The 17,066-nt window shown below is 49.3% G+C and overlaps 1 protein-coding gene across 1 annotated transcript in view; it reads left to right on the forward strand.

The window, feature by feature from the left end:
- The first annotated feature begins 327 nt into the window (after positions 1 to 327).
- TTLL3 (tubulin tyrosine ligase like 3) overlaps positions 328 to 17,066 on the forward strand; it is a 28,780-nt gene continuing 12,041 nt past the window's right edge. The window contains 11 exon segments of the mRNA XM_067755395.1: positions 328 to 363; positions 536 to 627; positions 2,260 to 2,413; positions 2,549 to 2,646; positions 3,709 to 3,837; positions 4,865 to 4,979; positions 5,819 to 5,917; positions 7,150 to 7,345; positions 10,504 to 10,652; positions 13,743 to 13,986; positions 14,988 to 15,423. Of these exon segments, the coding sequence (XP_067611496.1) occupies positions 580 to 627; positions 2,260 to 2,413; positions 2,549 to 2,646; positions 3,709 to 3,837; positions 4,865 to 4,979; positions 5,819 to 5,917; positions 7,150 to 7,345; positions 10,504 to 10,652; positions 13,743 to 13,986; positions 14,988 to 15,423 (1,668 nt within the window). The 5' untranslated portion in view covers positions 328 to 363; positions 536 to 579.

Here is a 17,066-nt window from a genome sequence, read left to right on the forward strand (position 1 = left end):
GCACGGCCCCGACGCGGCGCTGCTCCTGAGGGCGGGGGAGCTGGGGGCTGTACCTTGCGGCTCCACCGCCTGGTACCGCCAGGACGCGGGTCCCGTGTGCAGCTGGCCGCGAAAGCCGCTGCCGCCCGAGCCCCGCACCAGTCCCCCCGCCCCATGGCCCTGGGCGCGCCACTCGGAGTTCCAGCTTCCAGAGGAGGCTCCGGCAGGCGGCCAACGCTGGGCAGGCAGCCCAGCCTCGGCGCTCCGCCTAGGCTGCGACCTCGAGTCCTCGGCCCACGGCAGCCACGCCCAGGGAGCCGCGGATCCCTGCCCCCCCTGGGCCCTCGCCCACCCCGGCCCAGGAGGACGACCCGCCGCAGGACGGTGAGGCCCTTTGCGGCCCGCCCCTCCTGGCCCGAGGCAGTTGGGGCCAGGACCAGAAGACTGGGGGCGGACGTGGGGATCCGGAGAAGAGCTGTAGAGGATGAGCATCCGGATGAAGAGTGGAGAGAGAGGAGGGGTGCCAACCCCAGCCCCACTGCGCATCTTTCTGCAGGTTCTCTTGTCCTTTGGCGAGGATTCTCCAAGGCGTCTCAACACATGGGCCGGCTCAGAAACGCCAAGATCCACGTGGAGAGAGCTATCAAGGTCGGAGGGAGCTTGGGGGTCTAGAAAGGGCCTGGAGAGTGGCTCATCCTGCCTCCCTGCACTATTTTCTCCCATCCTTAGAAAACATACAAGAAAAAAATCCTTGATCCCTTGATCCACACCCATCTTCAAATACTTCCCCATTTTTCAATACCCCCTTCACAGCCAGACTTCTTGGCAGAATTGTCTACTTCACCTGGGATTCACTCCTCAGCTCCCACCACTCTGGTTCCCTGCCCTTCCCCACTCCCATCGGGAACCACTCTAGTCAAGGTCACTGGTGACCTCCAAGGAGCCAGATCCAGCAGTCAGTCCCTCTTCTGTCCTGACCTTGGTTTGGCACCTTAGGCACCGACCCCCCACACGTACCTTCCCTTTTGGCTGTCTGCACACTCCTAGTTCTCCTTTCTCCCTCCCTGGCAGCTACTTTTCAGTTGCCTTTGAAGACTTCTTGGGACACTCCTGGTTCCCTGGGTCTCTCTCCACACCTGTCTCCTTGGCCGTGAGTCCAGTCAGTGTACTGTGCCCCCTCCATGCCCTTTCCAGCCCAGCTTGTCCTCTAACTGCACGCTCCAGAGATCCAGCCCCCCACTTGACATCGCCCAGGGAACATCAAAGCATTTCAGACCCATGTCCCAAACCATACTCTTGATTTTCCTGCCCAAACCTGTTCTCCTCCCTACTCTCTGATCTCCTCCATCTCCCAGTTGTTCAAGCCAGAAATCTGATCTTTCTGTTCCCTCACCCACACATCTAATCCCATCAGCAAAACTAGTCTCTATTTCCAAAACGAATCTCACCTCTATTGCCTTGTTCCCATCCATCTCCGCTGTAAGAACCTGCAGAAACAACAACAGCCTTCTGCCTCGTCTCCCTGCTTCCATCCTTGTCCCCTCCATCTGTTTTCCGTACGACAGCAAGCCAGCAAGCCACACTTACAGCCTCCAACTATGTCACTCCCTCCCTTCACTTTATTGCTTCATGCTACTCTTAATATAAAATTCAAGTTCGTTCCAAGGCCTGCAGGACCTTCCACAGTCTACTTCTACCTCTCAGGAGGTCTCCCCCTCATTTTCCACACTCCATTCACCCTGGCTTCCTTCCAGTTCCTCCCAACCTCTCCAGCCTCAAGACCTTTGCACATGCTTTTCCCTCTGCCTGAACTGCCATTTGCCCGGCTCTGCACATTCCTGGCTCCTTCTCAGCCTCCCCTGACTGTTTCTCTGGGTCCCCATTAAGATCCAGTTTCTCGAGCTCGCCAGCCTGGATGTAAATTCCTGCTCTTTCACTTAACCACTGTGTGGCCAAGCTACTCAATCTCTCTATGTCTCTGTTTCATAACCAGTTAAGTGGTGATAATAGTATCTATTAAAAATACATATCATTGTTAGTAATGTATATAAGTGATTAACACATAGAAGGTGCTCAGTAAATATTAGCAAATAAATATAGTTACTCTTGTGATGATTATTATGCAGATTATTTTTCTATTTATTTATAGCCTGTCTCTTCTACTGGAATATAAAAATTTCCTGAAGGCAGAGGCCATAGCTGTCTGGTTCACCGTTATATCCCCTGTGACAGGCACTTAGGCTATACTTACTGAACAAGCATTCTTCTGTCACCTTGCAGCAGAAGAAGATTTTCATGATCCAAGGCTGCTACCCTGTGATCCGGTGGCTTTTGCGCCGGAGGGGCTGGGTGGAGAAGAAGATGGTCCATCACTTGGGTACCACGCTGCCACCACCACACAAGGATCTGGGTGACAGTGACACCACTGAGGATGGTGAGCAATCCCTCCCTTTCCCCAAACTTCCTGAGTCCCATCCCTTTGGTTCCCGCTGTCCCAGGGTTGAGGCTGTGATATGGGCCTGTGGGGTGGGGACAGGGGCCTTACCAGGCCTGGTCTCTGCATCCACAGAGGACGAAGATGAGGATGAAGCATTCCGGCTACCACAGCTGTTCGACTTCGATGATTTACTGGAATTTGATGACCTGCATGGGACGCATGCTCTGATGGTGAGGGCCCAGGGGGCTGGACAGGGGTCTGCTTCGTTTGAGGGAGAGCACTAGAGTCCAGCTGGGTGACCCCAGACAAGTCCTTTCCTTCTCTGGGCCTCAGTTTCCCTATCTGTGATAAAAACGGATTGGTTCTCTAAAGCCTAGGTAGGCCAGCGGAGTGGTGAGGGACACAGACAAGGCTGGCCTGGGTTCAGAACTGTTTGTTGCTAGGTTGTTATCAGAAGCCGGCACAACCTGCATGCCTGGTAATTTCCCCCTTCCAAATAAAAACCCCATAGTTCATCTTCCCCCGTCCCCAGCAAGGGAAGGCTAGCAGGAAGGGCTTAAAACGTTTTGAAAGAGGCTGGTATGATGTTGTGGAGGGTGTGTGTGCTGAGATGGGGACACTTGGCTTTCAATCTTGGCACCACCACTTACTGAGCTGAACTAGACCAAACTGCCGTTTTCGTCTGTCAGGCGAGGTTGAGGACTGCCACTTCCATATGGCCCAACCTTGTGAGCCCTTGGACAAGTCCCTGTGCCTCAGTTCCCTCATCTGTGAAATGGGGATAATGGTAGCACCTACCTCATAGGGTCGTAGTGAGGATTAAATGAGTTGACATGGCAAGCTTAGAACAGGGCCTGGCACATGGTGTTACAGGTTATCAATAGTCCTACCTCCCAGAGTTGCAGGAAGGACGGAGAGAGGTGGAGCCCACGAGAGAGCCTTTGTCACATGCAGTGTGCCCATCAGCTTGGAGGCACAGTCATGCCACTGAGCAAGTCACTCATGGCCAAGAGCCAGAACAAGGTGTGGCGTTCAGGTGTGGGGCTTAGTCACTGCCTGGGGGCACCTGGCCAAAGGAGCTGCGAGCTCACCTGCTCTCTGCTCACGCAGTGTGTGCCCCGGAGGAAGAGATGTCTTTTCTTAATGTACACAAAGATGGCGTGTGGGCTAGAGGCCCCCTTGATAGCAACCTTTCCTTCCATTCTCCCACCTTGCTCAGCAGGGCGGGGAGAAGCCTTCTCGGGCCTTGTGCTGCCCACATTAGCCTCCCCTGTCTCCTCCCCTCCCCACAGTCGCGCATGGTTCGGAACGAGATCCCCTACTTCATCTGGACCACTCGGCGGAACATGCTGGACTGTCGCTTCCTCTCCAAGGATCAAATGATAAACCACTATGCCCAGGCGGGCTCCTTTACCACAAAGGTGGGTTCTCCAGGGCGCGGGCATGGCAGCTTCTAACCCCCCCACCCTTGGGCCGGCAACCTCACTCCCTGTTCTCCTCGTCAGTAAGAGTTTTCAGGAGATGGGGAGGTATATGACTCAGTGGGATTCGGACACACCTGGGTTCAAATCTAACCCCTGCAGCATGTCTGCCACATGTAGACATGATGCCTAACATAGATTCCAGGATCCAAATGGGATCTGGAGACAGAACAAACACCAAGTCCGGTGATAGTGAACAGGAGGACCCTTCTCTCCAAGCAGAGCATATCTGGCTGATGGATCCATTATATCTTAGCTGGGTTTATTAACAAGTGACTTTACCTCTCTGAGCCTCAGGTCCCTCATCTTTTTTTTTTTTTTAATTTATTTATTTTTGGCTGCTTTGGGTCTTCGTTGCTGTGCGGAGGCTTTCTCTAGTTGGGGCGAGTGGGGCCTACTCTTTGTTGTGGTGCGCGGGCTTCTCATTGCGGTGGCTTCTCTCGTTGCGGAGCACAGGCTCTAGGGGCGCGGGCTTCAGTAGTTGTGGCTCGCGGGCTTAGTTGCTCCACGGCATGTGGGATCTTCCCGGACCAGAGATCGAACCCGTGTCCCCTGCATTGGCAGGCGGATTCTTAAGCACTGCGCCACCAGGGAAGCCCAGCTTCCTCATCTTTAAATGAGAATACCAGTAAGACCTATCATCTAGGATTATGGCAAGAATGATAGGCTTTATAACTGAGACCTGCTGGTATATTATTAGTGTAGACTGGGAGGATTCCTAGAGAAGGCAGGTATTTAAGGGTGTGAAAGAGTGGATGGGAAGGATGTGGGGCATACTCGGCGGAGGAACCACATGGGCAACACGGGGAGGTGGACATGAGTGGGTCAAGCCTAGCAAGTGGGGCAGAGGCCCTGAGCCCGTCCAAGCAGGGTCCCCTTGAGCTGTCTGGGTGTGTGCCAAGTGTGGGGGCCCTTGGAGGCCCTCTGGGCCAGTGCCACCCTGCCCCCTCAGCGGCTAACTCCATAGGTGGGTCTGTGTCTCAATCTCCGGAATTTGCCGTGGTTTGACGAGGCCGATGCCGACTCCTTCTTCCCGCGCTGCTACCGCCTGGGGGCTGAGGATGACAAAAAGGCCTTCATAGGTAAGGAGATGCCAGCCCCATGCCTGGACCCTCAAGCCAAGGGATGAGCGCTAAAGCCCTGGCTGGTGTTGGAGAGCAAAGGGCCCCTCTCCTCATGCCCTCATCTACCCCAGCAGATATCCTTCTCCCTCCCCAATCCTTATCTTTCCCTAATGTACCTCCCTTAATGAGCCTCCTGCCTTGGTCAACCCAGACCTCCAGAAGAGCTGATGTAGCTTAGTTTACTTTCTAGAGCAGGTTCTAAAAGTTGGTCTCTTGGTTGAGTTTGGAATCCAGAATAAGTTCCAACCTTGTGTCAGATTCCACTGGCTAGACTGGGTTCCAAACCTAGAAAAGGCTCTAGACTTTGGGATTCTCAGGCAGAGTAGGCTCCGACTCCAGCACATGCCCTAAAGTCAGGTCAGAATTTGGATCCAGATTAGATGCTAGGTTTAAATTAGTCTCCAAATCTGATATAGATTCTGGGCCAAGGTCTGGTTCTCAGGCTAGATAAGTATCAAAAGTGGATCAGGACATTGTAAATCAACTATACATCAATTAAAAAATAAAATTTAAAAAAAATCACCAAAAGAAAAAAAAAAAAGTGGATCAGGAACAGAAGAGAGAAAGCAGACAGCAGATCCAGGCATGATTCTGAAGGTAGAGTATGAGCCAAGTCAGGTGAGGTTCTGGGTCTGGTTCTACAGTTGAAACAGAAGCCAGGTTCTAGTCCGGGTTCTAGAATCAGAAACAGTAGTCAGGTTCCGGATCCAAAATGGGGCAGGTCATGCTCAGGTTCCGGAACCAGAATAGTCCTGGAGCCTAGAGGCTGAGCAGGGTATCCCCTGCCCCCGGAGCAGAGGACTTCTGGCTGACAGCTGCCCGCAACGTTCTCAAGCTGGTGGTAAAGTCAGAATGGAAGTCATACTCTATCCAAGCAGAAGAGGCAGAGGCCCCAGGTAAGCACTGTGGTTACCTCCACCCCCCAGTCGCTTATCCTCCCACCCAGCCACACACCCATCCACCTGTTCATCCACGCATCTGTCTTTGTATTTTTCTCATCCACCTGCCCATCCACCACCCCTTCCTACCAGCCCATCCGTACATTTATCCACCCATCTGTCCACCCTTTGTCCATCCATCTGCCTACCTTCTCACCCACCCGACTCATGTACCTACCCATTCATCCATCCATTCATCTTCCCCCCCACTGTCGTTCTGTTCATTCACCTACTTCTCTCAGCTCCTCTCTCCCTATCCATCTAGCCACTCCACCTTCCTACCTATCTACCTATCTGTCCTTGTCTCCCCATCCATTTACCTCTTTTCCATCCAGCCATCCATCACCTATGTGTCCTCCGGCCCATCCACTCATCATTTTTCTGTCCCAACCACCTACCCAAGTGTCTTCCTATACATTTGTTAATTGACCCACTGCCTCATTCAGCCCTCCTATGGGCCTGGCATGTGGCCAAGCACTCGAGAGAGGACAGACTAAGAGGATGTGGTCCATCCCTGCCCTGTGGGGAGCTCAGGTCTGTGAGGAGAGGAAGCTGTGCAACCATGTAGTTTCACTTGGTCTGAGGACTCCTTGTGCCTTGTGAAGGGGGACACAGAGAGTCCCTCGCTGCCTGCTGGCTCAACCCATTGCTTGCCTTTTCCCTCTCTGGACTTAGCTCCTACCTCACAGCCTCCACCCTGTAACCCAGGGTCTAATCAGCCAGGGATTCGAAGAAGTGAGGGGCAGCTCTACTGGGAGGAGGAAAATCCCTGGCTCTTCCAGAGGCCGACTGCCCAATTGCTGTCTCTTGGGTGTGTCAGGTGCAAAGAAGACGGTCATGTGTCGGGATCAGGGGCACAAAGGCCCCAGGCGTGTCAGAACTCCCAAGCACGGAGAGGCTGCAGGTGTGTGCTGGGGTTATAGGTGCTGAGATGCTTCGGGGACATTTAGGGTGGAGCCTCAAACGAGTGATAGGTCCTGGGACACTGAGGGCCAAGGGTGAGCACTGGGGCCGCAGGTGAATTTAGAACAAAAGCTCCAGGTGAGTGATAGGTCCCAGGGCAGTAGGGGATGCAGGTGTGTGCTGGGCCTCAGGTGTATTTAGGGTGAAGTCTCAGGTAAGTGACAGGCCTTGGGGCAGTGGGGGCCATGGCATATGGGATAGTGACAGCCCCCTCCCTGTCTCTACAGGAGACAAGCAGCCCAAGAAACAAGAGAAAAAGCCGGTGACGGTGTCCCCAGAGTTTGTGGATGAGGCTCTGTGTGCCTGCGAGGAGCACCTTAACAACGTGGCCCACGTGGACATTGACAAGGACATGGAGGCCCCGCTCTACCTGAGCCCTGAGGGCTGGTCCCACTTCCTCCAGCGCTACTATCAAGTGGTCCAGTGAGTACCTCTGCAGCCCTGGCCATGGGGCATGGCAGATGCTCCTTGCTCTCGGGCAGCTTCCGTGTTCTGAGCTGATGCTCAGGGACAGACCCTCTCTGTCGAGTGCTGCCCCCATCTCTCTCCAAACCTCCCCGTTTTGTTCACCCCACTATTCTCCTTCTTCAGAACCCCCAAGAGCTCCCACTGCCTTCATAATAGGGTCCAAACTACTCTTCCCAGACCTTGACATAGCATAGTGACCAAGATCATGGCTGTGCTGTCAGATAGACCTGAGTCTGCCTTTGCCGCTTCCAAGCTCTGTGACCTTGGGAACATCACTAATCCTTATGAGCTTTGCTTTTCTCAAATGTAAAATTGGTTTAAAAATAATGTCTGCCTGAAAGGTAGGATTAGACAGGATAATCTGTATGATGTTCTCAGCACTGACTCTTAGTTTTCACTCACAAAGTAAGACTCTATTAAGTCATTTAGATTTTATCCTGCAGGCCAACGTTTCCCAAAGTGTACTACACAGGAGGCTAGTACTACAGGCTGTAAATAGAGTTTATGAAAAAGGGGCTTTTGTGGTCCATCACATTTGGAAAACATTGGGTTAAACAAAGTTAGTTAAAATAGGTTTCCTTGACGCAGGACTTTTCAGAACCTATGGGTGGTGTAAACCTCCAAGAGAGACAGCGTGTGCAGTATATCCTGTACTTAGGTGACCCCAGCCCCCCGCCCCAAGCATCCTGAGCGGTTGCGTTTGCAGAACACACTCCGGGAAAAGGTTCTTGAGCAGAGCAAAGGAGTATTGAGATGGACCTGGAGCTGTTGTAGAGAGACTCCGTTCAGCAGAGTGTGTGGGAGAGCCTGGATGGAGGAGGACCCTGAAGGCAGGAGCACACTCAGCATTTACCAAGCCCCTCCTGTGTGCCAGGAGTTGTGCCAGACTCCAGAAATGAAACGAAGTCCCTGCCCTCAGGGGCACACAGCAGTAAGCTTGGCGGGGGGAGTGCCAGGGCCCTCAGCTGGCATGGTGTTAGAATAGAAAGGAACAGACAGATTTAATGATTGATGGAGACTGAAGAACTAATAAATGAACTTTGGACGAATGAATTACCAAGCAAACCCACATCACTGATGAATAATTCATTTGTATCTTTTTTTAAACATTGGGAAACAAAAACTAGGTGACCCCATACTTTCCCCTCACCTGTCAGAAAACATGAAGCCACCCTTCTTAAATTAAGAATGATCAGGACTGAGTTAGAACAGTAGGTGGAAAGAATGTCAGTCCTCTGCATTTCCGGATGTGGGGCAAGTTGGGGGCTGGAGGAACCTCTCAAAAGTCAGGATTACATAAAATATTACATCATATAACATTGCCTTGAATTGTTCAGTACAGATCATTAGCTTTTATTCAGTATTTATCGCTGCTTCTCAACTTTTTAAAAAACAAATCCATGACGCACCAGCCAGGCTTTTTTTTTTTTTCCCCGCTCCCCCCACCAACCAGGCTTTTATCAAGGTTCACTTTCCACAGAAACACTGTTTATTTTTTTGCTAAATATAAAATCATATTGTCATGTTGAATACACTTTTTCAAGTTGCACGTGCCCCTGCCACCACCACGTGACACTTTCCTGGGCCAAATCACGGATTTGCTCAGCAGATTCTTTATGCCATGGCCACAGAAAAGTTTCCAGCAAACCTTGTGGAAATAGAAGAGCCAGGACTTATGTGTGAGTAAGAGGCCTTGCCAAGCCCCCTCCATCTGACTGTCCCCGTTCCTGGCACTGCCCAGCTGCTGCTGCTGCTCCTGCCTTAGCAACAGAGAGACAAGTTCTCCGTGGCTGGAGACATTCAAGAGGCTAAGATGTTAAAGAGACGTTACCATCTAGTGGAGGCTTCCTTCGTATTCATTCAGAAGAAAACAAATGGGAGAGTTTGGATGAGGCTACCATCTGGGGTATTTTGTGACTTGGTTTAGCTGAGGACATTCTGCGTCCTGTAGGGAACAGGTCCCTCTTTGTCCATGAACGCTTATCAGTACAGCCCAGTTGCTGAGGCCAGCTCCCGCCAGAGGACTTACTTATCCAACCAGTCATTCAGTTAACAAACTTTCAGGGAGCGCCTAATAAGTGCTGGGTACTGCTTGGGGTTGGGACTACAGCAGAGAATAACAACTACAAAAAATATTCCTGCCCTCATAAAGCTTACGTTCCAGTGAGCAGAGACAGGCAATAACCAAATGGGTCTGGGTGTCAGGTGGTAAGTGATGGGAAGAGAAATAAATCAAGGAGATGTGTCATACAGATGTGCTAGAAAAGAATTAGACTAAGGGGCTTCCCTGGTGGCACAGTGGTTGAGAGTCCGCCTGCCGATGCAGGGGACACGGGTTCGTGCCCCGCCCCGGTCTGGGAAGATCCCACATGCCGCGGAGCGGCTAGGCCCGTGAGCCATGGCTGCTGAGCCTGCGCGTCCGGAGCCTGTGCTCCGCAATGAGAGAGGCCACAACAGTGAGAGGCCCGCGTACCGCAAAAAAAAAAAAAAAAAGAAAGAATTAGACTAGAAAGGGGCCACCTATCAACCAGTGTTAGGTTCTGATTAGGAGGGGAATGAACCCCCCCAAAGCACCTGTGGATGAAGAATCAGGAAGAGTGGAGTTTGCATCCTGCCACTTAACTCAGTGTGTGGCCTTGGGCAAATCCCTCAACTCTCCAACCTTCAGTTTATACTTCTCTAAAATGGGACCAGTAACATCTCCCTGGAGATGGATTAGTGATAATATAGATAAAGCCCTTGGCACAGTGCCTGGCACATAGTGGTGCCTCATCATTTGATGCTGGTATGATTAAATTCTATCAAAGGCAGTTTTAATGTAATAGAAAGGGAGGTGGCAGAAGGTGGAGTGTTGGAGTGAGGGGGGTGCAGTAGGTAGAATGTCCCCATCCTCTCCCATTCCAGCAGTCTGGGACGGTGCCCTGGGCAGGGTGGATTTGAGGGACAGCCTGAGCGTGGGGCTGGAGGTTTGGGAGAGACCTATCTGGATCTCTAGGGGAAGGGCGTGACCAAAGCTGGTTGGACCATGGCCAGGGAGCTTTTGTCTCCCCTTGCCTTGTTCACCAGGATGCCCCCAGGCCCAGCCCTGCCCAAGTCCCATCATCTCCCCACAGCGAGGGGGCAGAACTCAGGTACCTCGACACTCAGGTCCAGCGCTGTGAGGACATCCTGCAGCAGCTGCGGGCCGTGGTGCCCCAGATGGACATGGAAGGAGATCGCAACATCTGGATCGTGAAGCCGGGAGCCAAGTCCCGTGGACGAGGTGGGGGTCAGCCCCTGCTTCCTGTACCAGCACCCTACACCCTCCCCAGCTAGAGGCCAGGGAAGTTAAATAGTACAGGTTCTGTTGGAGCCAAACTACCTAGGTTCGAATCCCAGCTCTGCTACTTACATGCTGTGTGACCTTGAACAAGTTATATCACTTCTCTGAACCTCAGTTCCCTTATCTGTTGAGGATTAAACAAGGTAGTACATCTACCATTCAGCATGGTGCCTGGCACAGTAGCCACCCCATCAATGTTGGCTGCTGTGATGATGATGCCAGCACCTCCTCTCCTGCCCTGAGGGTTTAGGTTAATGCTTTAGGCAGGTCTGGTGATACTCACATGCAGTTGCTTGTCATCTAAGGGCTCTCATATTTGACCAGTGCATCCTTGTGAGGGTATAGTACAGGGGTCAAGGGTATGGATGCTGGGAGCGAGACTTCCTGGATTCAAACCCCAGCTCTGCCTCCTAATATCCATAAGACCTCAGGCAGGTTAGTTAACCTCTTCCGTGCCTCATTTTCATCATTGTTAAAATGAAGCCAATGATGCCTACCTGAGAGGATTACATGAGAATCATATATGGAAAGTGCTTAGATCCTGCGCTTTTACAGAGTACCTGCTATGTAATAACAGCTATTATTATTCTGACTGCTTAGCATGAATGGAATTTGAACAGGGCAGCCAGCAAGCTGGAGTGGTGCATTAGCCCAGCCTTTAAAAGATGGTTAAGGACTTCCAAGATGTAAAAAACAGACTTCTGGCAGCAGATCGCTCCATGTACTGCCTGCCCTTGGGTGAATTTGTTCATGTCCAAGTGAAGCTGTCGCAGCTCCACACACTATGGGACACTCTTGTTGGGACGTCTTTTCAAAACCAGCATCATAGTCTTCTCTTTTTCTACCTTGGAAATAGTTTTGTTGGTTTTTTCCAAGTATGAAAATACGTATTTGTTATTTTTTTTAAAAAGATCAGACAGTACAGAAAAGTGGAAGGAAGCAAAGGCACCCTTGATTTCCCTGAGATAACTACAATTCACCTTGTGATGTGTTTCTTTCTATACTTTCTTCTATACATCTGGAGAGAGTGTGCATGTTTTATTTTATTTTAAATAAGAGCATACTATTTGGTAGCTTCCTTTTTTCATTTATTATATCTTTCCATATCAGTGAGTATTACTCATTTATTTTTTGCACCTTTCTTTTTTCTTAACAGTAGATCTTGGAGATCACTCCATTTTAGTACATCTAGATCTGCTTTTCTTCCCTGCCTGTTTTTAGCTTATTATTATAGACACTTTTCAAACATACACAAAAGCAGAGAGAATAATACAGTGAATCCCAAAGTATTTCAACATTTTCTCTCCATTTTTAGAAAAACTTAATTGAAATATGTATACAATATACTTCACTGAAAAGGGTATACATTGTGAATATACAACTCAGTGAATTGTCACATAGTGAACACACTCGTGGAAACAGCACCCACATCATGAAATACAGCACCCTAGAGGGCCCCCTCCCATGCCATCTCCAGGTCTCTACCTCCCTGCAATGGGAACCCCTATGCTGACTTATAACACCATAGATTAGTGTTGCCTGTTTTTGAATTTTATATAAAAGTACAGTAGGTGCTTTCTTACCTCATTCTGTTTTACAGCTGCATAGTCTAATCTTGTTTAGATGTACTCTCGTGGTCTTACCTAATCCTTTTCTGATGCATATTTAGATGGCCGCCATTTTTTTTCCTGTTTATTTGATTATTGATTGATGAATTGCTATTACAAGCAACACTGTGTTGAATATCCTGTGCAGATATCTTAGCAGCCTTTCCATTTATTTCCTTAGGATAAATTCCTAAAAGTGAAATTGCTGGGTCAGAGGTCATGAACAGCCTCAGTCTTAGGTTATACAAGGCGTCATGTTATTGGGAATCTTAGTGATCATTCTGGCCATTTGAGAAAGGATCTGGCTTGGGAACCCGGCACAAGTTATTCTGTGCCATTGGCGGGCAATCAGACTGTTTGAGGGGCCAAACAATGAAGAAATGAGATTGATTTGTGTGTTTGTTTGCCTTGTGATTCTTACTGTAGACCCTTGAACAACGTGGGTTTGAACTGCGGATTTCTTTCGCTGTATACATACTTCAGTACTACATGATCTGTTGCTGGTTGAATCCGTGGATGCGGAACCACGGATACAGGGGGCCTACTGTAAAGTTATTTGATAATTTTTGACTGCTCGGAGGGTTGGCGCTCCTAATCCCCGTGTTGTTCAAGGGTCAGCTGTATATATCAGCATTAAAATAACGCCTTTTTAGCATAAGATACTTAACTTCGCTCGTTATAAAACATAAAATATCATTCTAGCTAAGAGAATGGCAAAAATAAATCATCAACAGTGTTGATAGAATGTGGGCAAACACACAATCTCATACACTCTTACTGGGAGTGCAGATTGGTAGAACATCTTTGTTCTATAAAGTGAAAAAATGCACATACCCTTTGAGCCAGCAAATCTATAGCTAGAGATGTTTTCCACAGGTAACTAGTAATAATGATACGAGTTAACATTTACTGAATGCTCACCAAGTGCCAAGCAGTGTTCCAATTCCTTAGCATGTTTAAGTGCATAGAATCCTATGAAACTGAGGCACACACAACTCTTCCATAACCTGGGAGCCTATCCATAGGACCTGGAAGCAGCACTTGGCTGCCTCTGGGGAAGGAGATGTATTTTTTTTCATTGTATACCCTTTTGTACTGCCTACTTTTCACTTCTGTTGTTTTATATTCCATTAGTTATTATGAAAAACTAATCAGAGTCATTTATGCACATGGTTTTTAAAAAAGCCCAGTACTGTTTGAATTGTTATCCGTGCATATATTCCTTTTCATCAAATAAAACTGGTTAATTTTTTTTTAAACTTTAAATCCTTAGCAGATTCTCAGCTTTCCCAAAGGGAACAGGGAGAAGGGGGCAGGCTCACCCATTTGGGCCTATCAGTCCTTTGGGGATGAGAGCTTATGATGAGCTGTCCATCTCCCAGCCCAAGCCTGGCCTGATCCCTGACCACCGTTTCCCCCGAAGGCATCATGTGCATGGACCACCTGGAGGAGATGCTGAAGCTGGTGGATGGCAATCCTATGATGATGAAGGACGGCAAGTGGGTGGTGCAGAAGTATATTGAGCAGCCCCTGCTCATCTTTGGCACCAAGTTTGATCTGAGACAGTGGTTCCTGGTGACCGACTGGAACCCGCTTACTGTGTGGTTCTACCGCGACAGCTACATCCGCTTCTCTACACAGCCCTTCTCCTTGAAGAACCTGGACAAGTGAGCCTCCCCCAGAACCCTCACTCCCATGAGCTCCCAGTCTAGCTGGGGAGCTGGCAGGAAGCAGCGATTCCAAGGCAATGCGGGGCTCCAAACACACTCTGCAGGCAGGCAGGCCTCTATCCATCCAACACCTGTGTGTACCCTGTGCCGTTCAGTGTTCTAGGCACGTGGGACACAGCAGTGAACAAAACGAGCCCAGCCCTCAAGAGTTCATATTCCAACAGGGAGAAACAGACAAGCCATGAACATAATCAGTAAAATCATCTAATGGGTTAAAAGTGATATGTGTTATGGAAGAAAGGATGTAGAGCGGGGTAAAGGGGGATCAGGAGAAATGCGAGAGGAGAGAGGCAGGTTGCAGCGTTCATTTCGGGGGAGAGGAAGCCTGTTGAGCCCTCGGTTCAAATTCCGTCTCTGAAGCTTCCAAGCTCTGTGACTTGGGTCAGGTGAAAACCTATCAGTATTTAAGCTTCTGTTGCCACATCTGAAGAATGGAGGCAGTAATATGGAGCTCATAGCTGTCGGCTACTGAGTGCTCTGTATGTGACGATTGCTAAGCACTTCATGTATGTTATCTCAGTCCTCCGTGAAAACCCGGTGAAGTGGTACTGTTACTTACCCCCATTTTACAGATGTTGAAAGGAGCCCATGGGTTAAATGACTTATGTAAGGTCTTACCAGTCAGCGATGAAGATAGAACTTGAACACGTGTCTTAGTGACCATGGGGCCCATACTCTTAACCACCTTCTTATCTTCCAGGCACTGGGAGGGTTAACTGACACTGTCACAAAGCACTTAACACTGTGGCCCCTGTGCCCTCAGAGAGGTCCTGAGTGAAGACTGGTAGTGGCCCTAGAAGAATGTGATGAGGCCTTTGTCACCTCAAGCTGAATGGTCCAGAGTGTGCCGGGCTGGTTCCGGGGTTTGCCTGCCCTCCCCACGTTTGGGTGGGAGGGGCACAGGGAGCCAGCCCTCAGCTTTCTGCTCTCTGTCCCAGCTCCGTGCACCTGTGCAACAACTCCATCCAGAAGCATCTGGAGAATTCGTGCCACCGACACCCACTGCTGCCCTCAGATAACATGTGGTCAAGCCAGAAGTTCCAGGCCCACCTGCAAGAGATGGGGGCCCCGAACGCCTGGTCCACCATCATCGTGCCTGGCATGAAGGCTGCAGTGATCCACGCCCTGCAGACCTCCCAGGACACCGTGCAGTGTCGGAAGGCCAGCTTCGAGCTCTATGGCGCTGACTTTGTGTTCGGTGAGGACTTCCAGCCCTGGCTGATCGAGATCAACGCCAGCCCCACCATGGCACCCTCCACGGCTGTCACTGCCCGGCTCTGTGCCGGCGTACAGGCCGACACCCTGCGTGTGGTCATCGACCAGCGGCTGGACCGCAGCTGTGACACGGGGGCCTTCGAGCTCATCTACAAACAGGTGAGGTGGCCAGGCCCAGGCAGCACCCAGGGAGGCCTTCCCATAGTGGAGCTCAGGGCTTTGCAGTCATATAAACCTGGCTCAAGTCCTGGTCCTGCCACAGTGACTGGGTACAGCCATTTCACCCCCTTGAGCCTCCATTTCCCCATCTGTAAGATGGACATGCTATAACCATCTTTCTCCTGGGGTTTGGGAGATGAAATGAGTTAACGTGTGGATAATATTTCTAGAGAGGCCAGTAGCATAGTGTTAAAAGCATAGACTCTGAAACCTCCCTGGGTTCAAATCCTGGCTCAAATTCCTAACCTCTAGGGGTCTCAGTTTCCTTATTTGTAGAGCGGGAATGAAAATGGTACCTACGTCATAAGATTGTGAAAATTAAATGAGCTGATACAGGTAAAGCATTTTAGAGGTGCCTGGCACATAGTAAATGCTACAGAGGTTTTAGCTATTGTTAGTACCTAGTAAGGTTGTTAGGAGTTTTATGATAAATGCCATCACTGTAAAGTGCCTCACATATAGTAAGAGCCAATTTGAGGAGGCTGCTATTATTATTGTTATGTTATTATTGTTGTTGTTATTATTTATTTTACCTTGTTCCAAAAAGAGGTTTGAATCCACTTATTGGAATAAGATTTTTAAAAGTCAGAAAACTGACTTCAAGTGTTTCTGAACGCTGCAAGTAATTTCCTGTGGTTATTAAATTAAGTATCCTAAACCTTCTGATTGGGATTAGGCTTCCATCAAAGTTTGGCCACAGGGAGAGAATGTGCTGATCGTATAACCCAAGTGTCCTGGTCTTTGTCAGTTACTGATTGTATCTTAATTTAATATATTGACATTTTGGCTTCAAAAACTGTAAATGAGGAAACATAAGGGCAGGAAAATAAGATGAAGCAAAGGGGAAGGGAAAGTTTTAACTTAGTGGTTCCCAAATGCTGATCACAGGCCAGAATCTCCCGGAAAGTTTTCCAAAGGTACTGTTGTCAGGAAGCCCCACCCCCAGAGGTTGACCCGAAATGACTGGTTTAGGGACTATGCATCTGTACTTTTCAAATATCCTAGTTTTTCCCAAAATCTCTTATAGCCAAGTCTTTTTGTTTTGGTTTTGTAAACCAACATGTAATCAAGATTCACGCTTTGCATTGGTTGTTTTGTCTCTTTCATTTCCTTTCTTTGCTTTTTTTTTTTTTTTTAAATAGGTACTCCCACTCAGAAAGGAGAGGCAGGGTGGGAAGTACATAGGAATCATTAGTCCATAGCAATTGTGAAACCCACCCTGGCACTTAATTCTCCTTTTGCTCTTAGGATCCATTATTACTTTCTAGGAGTTCCCTGTGTCTCTTGCTTCCATCCATTGGGAAGTCAGTTCAGCCTTGAGTCATCCTCCCTCTTCTGTGATCATGCTTGGTAGTTCTTAGTCTGTTACCTGCTCAAAGAATTTTGGGGGTACAGAAGCCTCTTCCATTTCATATTGCATCTGTCCCTTTCAGTCCAAGTTGATATTTTTAAAAGCCTTGTGGGTTTCTTGTATATCAATTTATAACCCATTTTATTACACAAAGGCCATGTCCACAGATCTTAGAGATAAACTCTTCTCTCTTCTATGAGGCTGATGTAGGACAACAGCCCTCAAAATTATA

This window comes from Pseudorca crassidens, chromosome 10 (genome assembly GCF_039906515.1).
Source record: "Pseudorca crassidens isolate mPseCra1 chromosome 10, mPseCra1.hap1, whole genome shotgun sequence".
Taxonomy (NCBI): domain Eukaryota; kingdom Metazoa; phylum Chordata; class Mammalia; order Artiodactyla; family Delphinidae; genus Pseudorca; species Pseudorca crassidens.